The following is a 10,527-nucleotide window of genomic DNA, read 5'->3' as shown; positions in this document are numbered from 1 at the left end:
TGAGGGCACCATGATGCACTGCAATGGTGTGGATTGTTTACAGAGTAAATATTACTTGCATTCACCTGCTAGAAGGATAAGATGGTCTACTATGTAGCTCTCCCCATGGGTAAAGTATCGTGATATAGTGCAGTACAATACAATACCATGAAAACATGGAAACTCGGAGTTAAATCAGAAAATGGTTAGCTTGGTATTTCTGGACTAAGCTGCCGTATTACATTATACAGCATAGCCCATCCATGTCACATAGGTTAAATTTAGCATCTCTTCGATGGCTGTGTTGTTAGTGGCTCAGCCACAGGAATATATACGTACTCCCTACACCACCAACCTCAGTAACGACAAGAAATTAGAAGATTTAATTTATGTTTGTAGCTACCTAGATGTCTTTCAATGTAACAAAGACCCGTACACGACAAAGACCCGTACACGAAATATGTAATTTATTCATCAAATCCATTCGTCACAGTGATGGAGAAGGTCATCACAGAATGATTATACACATGATGCCCTCGCAAGGGTATAAATGCACAGGGAATAAGCGGCAATCGTTCCAACTCAACGCCGCCAGTAAAATGCAGGAAGGAGGTCCGAAATAGAGGAGGGCACCCAAAACGGTTTACAGCTATGAAAGGAGACAGAATCGTGATGTAAACAAATGCAACATAGTCGTCAATAAGTTGAAGGCCGAAAGATACTGTATGTATAATCAGTTGCCGTTAGTTGAGGTTGTAGTGGTATTGGTAATCGTGAAAGGCTCCATGCCTTGTTGGCACCAATCATGCACAGGCTACTGCGAGTCAGCTACTGATAGAATCCAGTGGGGAGAGCCATGACTTACCAAGCAGCTCATTCTGTAACACCACGAGCAGTTGGACTTGGGGTACTTGTAGAAGTTCACGATCAGGAGGATGAAACCAATGATAACCGCAACCAAAGCCCCAGCCCGAACCAACCACCATGCCCACCAGAGCGGCTTCCGGCCCTTGAAGAAGCCCAATGGGCCGGATGCCTCTGAAGTCGAGTTGGGGCCCTTCCGCCCCTTAAAGAAGTTAACGAGGCTAGGACCATTCGCCGTTTTGTTCTCAAGGTCCGCAGTAGGACCAGCACCGCCACTCATTGCCACGTATGGGTTACGGGCTAGCCCAATCCGTTCCCGAAGTGCATTGGGCGATCTCATAATACAAAGGCCGAGAGCCAGACCCATGACGAACCCACCGATATGGGAGAAGTTGTCTAAACCCGGGAGCAGGCCCAAAACGAAGGAGATTCCGACGCCAAGGATCATGATAACCAACTCCATAAATGGCGATGGTCTCTCATTCCATGTGTAGAAGAGATCCAATATAAACAGGGCGAGAATACCGAACAGGGCACCAGAGCAGCCCGAGGAGGGTTGGAAGGGAGCCGCATAATTGCCTCCGAGAACGAAACCCCAGATGCCACTGGCAAAGTAAACCAAGGTATACCGCCACCATCCGACCATCCGCTCCATGTCAACACCCATAGTCATCTGACAAAGCAAGTTGAAACCAATATGGATGAAACCACCGTGGAGGAAGATGGGTACAATAAAGCGGAACCATTGATTAGGCTGGGGTTGATCATCGAGGGAACCATGAAGATGCGGGTTCGGAACGCCGCCGAAGCCGCACAGTTCGGATAGCGTACATTCCAAAGCGTTGGTCGTTGTGTTTGGGCAAGGCAGAAGAAAATTGACTGGGGAATTCTGTACCTTATCGACATTCTTCATACATGGTGGATACCGCGCGCCCATGTTAATCTGCACGAAGGCCGAAGGCCCAATCATCGGGTTGAACTGAGGTTTCGTCTGAATCGGGGATCCTGTGAGTTGCCCTACAAAGCCAGTTAGCTCAGCTAGAACATGTGATCTTTCGCTATACTCCAGACATACCGCTCTTCACCAACTCGACAATGAAGACCACAATTTGTACCGTCGTGAGAATGTACGTCACAAAGGGGATTTGCTTCTTGAAAATGCCCTTCTTCCTTCCCCGACTACGATCGGTCGGTGACTCCAACATGGCAGGGTCCGATGGATAATGCGTCGGTTGTTGCATCCAGTTGGCTGGTGGTGGGCCGTTCGAGTATTGGGTGTTCTCTTTCAGAGGGATGTTTTCTGAATAATGATCTCCATCATGGACCCTTCCACCGGCCCCATACGGAGCTTGGTCGGATCCTAGCGAGTGTAGACTGTCTCGTATGTGAGGAGGTTCGGAGTCCGCATATGGATGACCACTGGGACCGGTGTAGGCGGGCGCTGGGGATGGTCGATGGAAGGAGTCGGTATGAGGAATCGCTTGGTCGTATGTCGGTGGGTTGTTGCTATACCCAGTGTTGTAGTAGCTGTTAGCTGCCATATCGAATGGTCAGCCGTCGGCAGGGGGGGCGCAAAGGGATTATTTCTCCGAGTGTCTTTGCTGATGTGATGAAGAACGTTGGCCTCTTGTTTTGCGGGGAAAGAAAATATTTATTCCACGGTGTGATTGAGTTGACAGGCAGGAGTCGCTGATGATCAGGCGTTCTGACCCATGCACGGCCACGTTTTGGCGGATGGCGACAACGGCTGAAACCCAGGCAACCCCTTAGACTAGTACTAGATAGTGGTGGAGGGAGGAGGGATGTAACAGACCTGATAATGCAAGGGCTATGCAGCAAACACTAATGTGAAAGCAAGGATCTGGTTGAACGACGGTTGATAAAGAATGGTGGAGAGGAATGAATGGTAATTGTTGCAAAGAAAAATGAAGGAATAAATGAAGTTCCGATGTAGAACAGAGAGAATCTGCGCCGCCAAAAGGTCACTTGTGTTGTTAGGCAGTCGAATTAAGTGGGAACTATTTTTGGGTTTGCCGATCAATCATAAATCGTCGTCAGCGGTTAGAATATGGATTTCTCTCCCCCATATTTCCCATCGTTTAAAAATGAAACCTTCGGCTACGCACTCCTTGATGACGAAGATTTTCCCTAAGGCTGAGTTGTCTTTGTGGCTGGTGTCGAGTTGGTTCAATTTCATCTCCACCCCTTATCTTGTGTTTACTCCGTTCCTGTTCCTGTTTCTCAGTGGGTAAATTTTTTTTCCCTTTTATAACTCGGTCTTTTATTTCGCCCACTCCCACTTCAAAGCTCCAATAACTATATATTTTTCCCGCTCTGTCTTACGAAATCAGTGATGGCTTTTGACTGCGCCTCAATAGCTCTGGTATTTCATGGAATTACATTCCATGTACGGGTCATCTAGTGTATTAAGTATTGTACATGGACTCGTATTTTGACATTAAGCATTATTAAACGTGTACCAATGGCTGCGTGGCAGTTAACAAACCACTCACCTTTGCTCTCGCCAGTAGTAAAAAAGAAAGAAAGGAAAACCAAATGAGAACGCGAAGGTAGGGAAATATGCAGATCTCTGGTCCAGGTTGATGGCCATCGCGCCTCCTGGAACACTCGAGCACCGGGTACACATTATCTATTGTCCAACACCTGCGGTACTCGTGCTCACATTATAGTTCGATCCTTGCCATGTAATTCATTAAATCTTTGCGGCGAACCGCTTCCAATATAGGTGAGAATCCAGACGCCCCATATTAACTCCGTATTCAAGAAAGAAAAGTATATATAGCAAAACCTAAAAGAAAGAAGTTTGTTAGCTTTCTCGTCACGCAAGATCGACTTCACGACACATACCACAAGCATCGTTCTCCTAAGGATATTTTAATACAACAGCAACAATGCAGAAGGATAATCTAAAAGACAAAAGTTGTTGTGATAAACGTATACCATCAGCGTTAACTTTGTTCACAACGCACTTTCCCCAGAAAACGATGAGAGAGAGCCGACATGAGTTTCTAGGATGCCGAGAGCAGCACCCATCTCCTCGCTGCTATGGCCGGTCAACAACCATACGAGACGGGCCAGCTTGTTATAGAGCAAGGTCGGGAAGTATAGAAGTAGGGCCCAGAAAAGTAGTGACAGGACTACCATCACGAAGGAGTTGGCTACCAGCTTCTCCGCCGGAGTCATGACGTAAAGCCCAAATGTAACCTCGTACCGGTAGTACTCGAGACGAACCCGATCCGCAAACCGCTGGATAACATTCCGGCGAGGGTCCTTCATCGTCAGATGGCTGACCCCCGGGGAGTTTGCGTTCGTGGCAGTTGACATGGTGGACGAGTACTTATTAATCAGCTCGTCGACCGTAGTCGGGGTATGGGAGATGTGTGTCGAGGTTGAGGCGGTATAGAAGGACTGCATTTCGGTTGCCATTGTGATATATATTACTGCAGCAAGGTCGATACGTCCAAAAAAGAGGTCTTGCCAATGTTTCTCAAGGATAGTTGTAGTTGCTCTTGCTCTCCTTCGGACTTTGGTTGACTCTTTTCTGGCGTTGGGTGGAGGGGGTCGCGTACTTTCCCGATATTTGCTCCACTTATACTCTGATTTAGGATTAGATTTATTCAGTTTCGGGCACTGTAAGCTGTCTGACACTATACAGAACTGTGCGCGAGGATATGGACGACTGGGATGTTCAATCAAGGAGTGACGAGGCAATCTGAACTATAGATGCACAAAAAAACTGAAAGTTCAAGGACCGAATTCGGTTCGAAAGAGGAGATGAGGGGGGTAATCCAATAAGATAAGAGAGAATACCGGGGCGTATTATACAGAGGAGGGAGGATAAGAGGAGAGAGCTCGCCGGAGCAACCAAAGAGAGGGAATTCGAGGGAAGGATGGACTTTCGGTAGGGCGCGGATGAGGAAGTGTTTAATAAGGCGGATCTGCGTTGATGGAGGTTGCACCAATCACCGGTTGCGTCCTGCGTCATCTTCCCTGTCTTCGTTCGGGTTTATCGGCACCTCCCGCTTGGCTTTTTTTTTTTTTTTTTTTTTTCCACTTTGTCAGAAAAATCAAATGATTACCAGTTGCTAGTCCTCCGTACAAGGTAAAAATTCTACTCTCTCTCTAGGTCTCCACTCCGTCCGTGGAATGGTAAGGCTGATTCCGGGTCATGCAATTGGGTACAAATCCGTAACTCTGGTAGTATTTCATAATCAATGTGCACGTCCCTCTCGGTGATTGATCATTTATGCATTTTTGGCGAGGTGATTGAATATATAGAGCTCGTCCCGACTATTGCACTTAGTAACTTTTGGTCGGCATGTAAATAGGCTAAGCTTCCCCGTTCGTTTGCTTTCCACAATAAATGAATAATGCAATGCTTTCATCCTTGTTTCCTTGGCAGTCAGGTGATTTGGTCAATTGATGGTCAGTGCAGTTGCCTTAAATTTCAGATGGAACAGACGTCACTGATCCTCTCCTCTTCAGCGAACCATTCAAATTAAGAACGTTCCTCTAGCATTGACACATCGGATGTTATTTCATCGTTATTTTGGTTCTCAATCTACACACAATGTGGGTCATTGGACTTCAGACAGTATATATTCCATGAAATTGGCTTGGTTCAAGTTAGCAGGTTTGTAAAAGCAAAGAAAAAGAAAAGAAAAGAAGAAAAAGAAAGGAAAAGAAGAAAGGGACAAGTCATGAACAATATATACCATAGATATACATCTTCATCAAGGACCCTTTATCGAGTGTTAATATTAAAAAGTGCCAGGGGAAGGGTCAGATGACATCATGGGGACCGTGCATACCTTTCAAACATCCCGCGCTTACGCACTCTCTTCTCAAGCCGATCTAGACTTTCCTGACCTCTATTCCCCCTCCATCTGCATTCCACAACCGCATCGGATATCGGTGCTATCTCGACAACCATGGCAGAGGAACAAGACCCCATCGTTCAGGCCTTGCCACCGGCCACCGACTACCTCACTTATCTCACCTTGTTGGAATACCAATTGACCCCCGCTCGCTTGCCAACGCTCCACAAGCTTCTGCAGGATGAGGTTTTGACCACCAATATTGGCTGGGACTTGGTCCAATTGCTGTTGCCAATGCTTCCCCAATCTCTGGAATGCCTTCAGGATATTGCCCGTCTGGGTAATCCCAGAGAGGTCATCCTACGAGTATCCGAAACCCTGATGCAGTTACAACCCGAAGACGAGGACGAAGAGGGAGAGGACCAGGCACCAGAGTCTTCTGCCACCCATGAAGCGGATGCCGGTGATGCGAAGCCGGAAAGTGCCATAGGTAACGATGATGCGGAATCGAGTGAAACGCATTCCCTCCCACGGCACGTCCTAAAGTTCAACTCTCTCGTTGCCATGCTGTCCGTTCTTCATTCCCGCATCCAGACAAAATCACCCAGTCGCTTCCTTGCTACTTCCCTGCAAGCTGTATTAGAAGCCTATACACTGATGCCCACCAATGAGACTACTATCGCCCTTCTAGAATTCTTCAGAGACGTGTCTCCCTCAAAGAGGCCTGCGCCACCACCTCGTGCAGCAAGCGAGTCGAGCATACTGCGAGTTGCCGAAGCCTCTGCTCCAGACCCAGAAGCTGAGGTTCAGTCGCCCAATCCAAGTAACAACAACGAACCAGCACTCATCAAGAGATTCTTGCAATTTGGTCTGATCGAGCTGATCAAGTCATACATCCTGAGCTTTTCAGGCCCCATGGCTCCAGGCATGTCTTGGACGGTTCGCCTGCAGGAGAAGCTTCAGCCGAGACATCTGGCGGGCAGGGTGTCAGAGACGGAAGTATTCACCAATAGCAAGCAGCTGAGGGAGAGAGACATGATCATGGGAAAGATTACGGTTCGTTCAGCTCCCTGGTTGGCAAGTGCAGTTGCTGACTTTGTAGGCACTTTCTCGGGACTTTGGGTTGGATGACAAGCAGCTCCTCACGGTCGTCTCGCAGCCGCCTGACCAACATCCACAGCCGTTGGACTTTGATGAGCCTCCCAAAAAGGTGGAAGAGATTCCGCTTGAAAGGCACGGCGCTCTACTTCTTTTGGCTGCTCGAGCCGCCATGGCCGAACTGTTTTCATCTGGGCAGGTTACGCCGATCGCAGTATTTCCTAACTTGGCACAGATCTTTGATAACTTTGTCGGTGGACACAACACGCCGGACGAAATCGCTTTCGGCCAGCCTCAGGCGCTCTTGGACTCTCTGTTGACACTGACCGTCTTCTCTATGCAAAAGTCGATCGGAGAACCGTCAAATGAGACCGAGTTTAGACGTTTCATCCTGTCATTGACCGCGTGCACGACACGACAAACTTACAACTCCATTAGGCGGATCCCTGGTACTATCGTCCACAGTCACCCATCTCACATCGTCCGCTTCAAGACCATCCGCCAGTTCCTAGAAGACGACCGTTACCAACTGGTGAAGGACAGTGCTATCGGCTGGCTAAAAGACGAAATCCTCGAGGCCAGCAAAAATTCCTCTAGCTCCCCCGAGTCTAGTATATTCTGCAATCCGCACTACTTCTCCGTCCTCTTCCCTTTACTGTTCAACTCCTCCGAATTACTTCTCAATGTATCATCCGACATCGTCGCATCGTGGATTAAATTCTCCCAAACCTTCACACCGTCCATCCACGCTGCTCTGAGTCTCTACTACATCCTCATCTCCTCTTCCACACTCCGCACCCAACTTCAACTCGAAAAAACGTACATCTACTTCCGCAATCGCTTCCTAGAACCACTCAAGTCCCTCCTCCATGCATTTGAGAGAGATCTCACCCGAAATGGTGGTGAAGGCAAGATCGAATCCGCCGTCGGCGAAAACATGTGCCAGGTAGGCATGGCCCGATCTGTGAGCCTCGTCTCTCATGCCCTGGAGCAGGTTGAGGACGCCATGGGAGATGTCTTTGTTGTCGCAGACGATGAGTTGCAGGAGCCAAGTACGGATGACATTGCCAGGGTGGACAAGATCCGGAAGGAGACTGCCTTGTAAATAGATAGTCCCTCTACCTCATGATATTACTATCCTCTCAGTTCTTATCGCTGTACATACATGGCTAAGCCACGGATGACTTCATGAGATAGCATGACGTGATATGACTTTCATTATTCTAGTCGTTTATCTTCGCGCGCTCTGAGGCCCTTGTGCAGGAAATGTCAGTATCTTCTTACTCGACAGAACGTTGTTGACTAGTCTTTTTAACCTTGGTAGTAGAAGATATATCCAACACAAACTTAAACCAATACACGCACACAAGTGTCTATAAGAATTACAAAGCACCCCCCCCCACCGACATCCTCTAGAGAAAAGGCCCCATTTAAAACTCAATTATTTCCCCCTCCCCTCTCTTATTTAAAAAAATAGGACATAAAGAAACTTAGGACAGAAAAAACAACGCCCCAAGTTCCTTTGTTTCCAACCCTCTCTCGCCTTGTATGCCTCCCCAACAATGAACACCCCGGAACCAGCCTGACCCACCATCCCCGGAATAGAAACAAGCAACTTACAAGTGTAACGCAAAGCTAGCCCCGTCTCACCGTCCAACAATATACATATGTTGCATATATACCCAGCCCATCAGTAACATCCCGATCTAAATATCATGCATAACTACAGCCCTACACTAAAGCGGAACTCCCCCCAAAAGGTTAAGGTATTCAAAAACCAAAGTATGTGAAATTCAAACGATTCATCTTACATGACCAAGAGTTCCCACCAACCAAGCAAATCCCAAGTCCACGAAGAGGGGCGGATTCGGACAGGATAGCGGGAAAGAAATGTACACCGGAATCATCCGCGACAACAGCCATTTTCGTCCCCTGTCCAACGGGCCCGGCCCGTTGGTGTGAAGATTTCCAAGTCCAGGGGTCATCTTCGCGTCTTCTTTTTCTTTTTTTATTTTCTTGAATTTGTCGAGGGGGATTTTTTAAGTAGGTTCGACTATAGAGGATAGTCGAAGGGAGGGGGAGGTAGAATGATAATGGAGAACGTGAGATGTGGGCTGAATTGATCATGTTTGATCTTGGGCGTGCGGTAGTTAACGAATCGGTTGGTGTGGTAGTGGAACCCTGGCGCTGGGGTGATTTACTGGGGTGCGTTTACATGATAACGCAGCCACTGCCGGGGGAGGCTGTTTCTTTTGTTAGTTTGGCTTTGGAGGGGAGTGTGGATGTAGATGTATATGGGATAGAAAGGGACTAGAGGGGCTTATCCGGTGTAGGTGAAGTAGAAGGGTTTTGGTAGACAACGTACCCTTGACAGTAGTGGTGTTCTTGATGACGGGAGACATGTTGATTGAGTTGGGGTTCCTAAAAGGAAGACCGGTTTGAATAGAAGATTGGCTTGTTTGGAGATGAGGGTATTTGATCGTGACGGGAAAGAGTATTGCTGTCAAGAACTTCAAGGGCCTTTATATCTTTGTATCTAGGACTGAACTGCGCAGGACGTAGAGGGCGTATGCCGGATTAACTTGGAGAAAGTTTGATGAATGCGTTGGAACAGCATTACAGGTTCGTGTTTGATTGAGAGGACTGGCATGCGCGAATGAAAGGATATTATTGACGGAGGGATCAAGGTCAAAGAAAGAATAGGAGCGAGGCTATTCAGCGGCCCTGATCGCTCTTGATATTGTTCTTGCCTCGGGACCAATCAAGGCAGCGGGTTACCGGTCAATGGGCGGTCGTGGCAAACTTAGCATTCTTAAGCTCAAAAGTGCCCTTCTTTCTCCCTCTCAAATCGGCGATCGCTGTGGAGTTCAAAGTTGTTCCCTTCGTCCACTGGATCACTCAAGATCAATCTGTTCGAGATCCCCGACAAATCTCACCGCGCCCAGGCTCCTAGAATGTGGCCCACATCAACCCTTCTTTCAGATATGGTCACGGTGGAGATCCCCCAGTCAGTAATCTCACAGGTGAACAATCACTGGCCTTTGAGAAAGATCTGGGTATTGTTGTCGACAGGAAAAATACGAAAGGGTCTTGGCATGAACCCGGTGCACGAACCGTTTTGGGTACGCTATGAATACAGCTTGAGTGAATGAAAGAAAGGAACGTCGTCCAAAACAACATTCATTGGATCAATGAAAAGAATCCAAAAAAAAAAAAATAAAGAAAAAGATAATATCAAAAAAGTTACATTTCCAAGAAATCATGTGTAAATGGGCTCCGTGATATCGTTCAAAGCCAATCCTTCCTTCGCGACGTCCTCCTCAATCAAAAACATCAACGGCATCTCTACCAATGTACCCTTGACCTGACTGAGCAGTTCCTTCACCTGCCGGACTCCTTCGGGGCCACCTGGGAAGTCATCCCGCGCAACGTGTCCATACCGATACCGGGACGGGGGGGAATCCTTCTCTTCGCCATACGCTTGCTTGTCCGCCTTGTTAAAGTAGTATCCATAGAACTCCTTGTATATGGCCCAATTGCGAACCGTGTCATCAGGCACCGAATGGAACACCTTACGGAATACCTCAGTGTTCGTATGGGCCCTCGTGTTCCAGAGATTTTGGAGGGTATCCGCCAATGGGTCGGCCACAAGCTGACTCTCAGGGGCGTCAAAGTCAAATTCGTTGGGAACACCAACCGGCTCGAAGTTTGCGTCTGGGCTCTGATAGTCTTGCGGCGGCAGCAGGCC

The 10,527-nt window shown here is 47.9% G+C and overlaps 3 protein-coding genes across 3 annotated transcripts; 1 reads left to right on the top strand and 2 right to left on the bottom strand.

The window, feature by feature from the left end:
• Positions 1-277: 277 nt before the first annotated feature.
• Positions 278-2,937, bottom strand: BDW43DRAFT_260993 (rhomboid family membrane protein). The gene is made up of 4 exons (XM_032040264.1): positions 2,657-2,937; positions 1,919-2,444; positions 845-1,860; positions 278-793 (listed from the first exon to the last, which is right to left on the bottom strand). Exons 2-4 carry the CDS (start codon positions 2,382-2,384, stop codon positions 713-715), a joined length of 1,563 nt encoding a protein of 520 aa, XP_031906077.1. The 5' UTR covers positions 2,385-2,444; positions 2,657-2,937; the 3' UTR covers positions 278-712.
• Positions 2,938-3,822: 885 nt separating this feature from the next.
• On the bottom strand, positions 3,823-4,290 carry BDW43DRAFT_306120 (serine palmitoyltransferase small subunit family protein; the record flags this gene model as incomplete). Its single annotated transcript, XM_032045955.1, has 1 exon — positions 3,823-4,290. One exon carries the CDS (start codon positions 4,288-4,290, stop codon positions 3,823-3,825), a length of 468 nt encoding a protein of 155 aa, XP_031906076.1.
• An 878-nt stretch (positions 4,291-5,168) lies between these two features.
• On the top strand, positions 5,169-8,217 carry BDW43DRAFT_75758 (uncharacterized protein). Its single transcript, XM_032050482.1, has 2 exons — positions 5,169-6,737; positions 6,784-8,217. Exons 1-2 carry the CDS (start codon positions 5,796-5,798, stop codon positions 7,882-7,884), a joined length of 2,043 nt encoding a protein of 680 aa, XP_031906075.1. The 5' UTR covers positions 5,169-5,795; the 3' UTR covers positions 7,885-8,217.
• Positions 8,218-10,527: the final 2,310 nt, after the last annotated feature.

The sequence above is a fragment of the Aspergillus alliaceus genome, assembly GCF_009176365.1.
Source record: "Aspergillus alliaceus strain CBS 536.65 unplaced genomic scaffold BDW43scaffold_2, whole genome shotgun sequence".
Taxonomy (NCBI): Eukaryota; Fungi; Ascomycota; class Eurotiomycetes; order Eurotiales; family Aspergillaceae; genus Aspergillus; species Aspergillus alliaceus.
Note: the sequence above shows the minus strand (reverse complement) of the source record. Positions and strands in the feature narration are given on the sequence as shown.

What these genes read in the sequence shown, in the direction of transcription:
- BDW43DRAFT_260993 (XM_032040264.1), bottom strand. Translation starts at nt 2,384, where the DNA reads ATGGCAGCTAACAGCTACTACAACACTGGGTATAGCAACAACCCACCG. An exon ending in TGTCGAGTTGGTGAAGAGCG is followed by an intron (nt 1,861 to 1,918) that starts GTATGTCTGGAG and finishes CTGGCTTTGTAG; the next exon opens with GGCAACTCACAGGATCCCCG. An exon ending in GTTACAGAATGAGCTGCTTG is followed by an intron (nt 794 to 844) that starts GTAAGTCATGGC and finishes GACTCGCAGTAG; the next exon opens with CCTGTGCATGATTGGTGCCA.
- BDW43DRAFT_75758 (XM_032050482.1), top strand. Translation starts at nt 5,796, where the DNA reads ATGGCAGAGGAACAAGACCCCATCGTTCAGGCCTTGCCACCGGCCACC. An exon ending in TGATCATGGGAAAGATTACG is followed by an intron (nt 6,738 to 6,783) that starts GTTCGTTCAGCT and finishes CTGACTTTGTAG; the next exon opens with GCACTTTCTCGGGACTTTGG.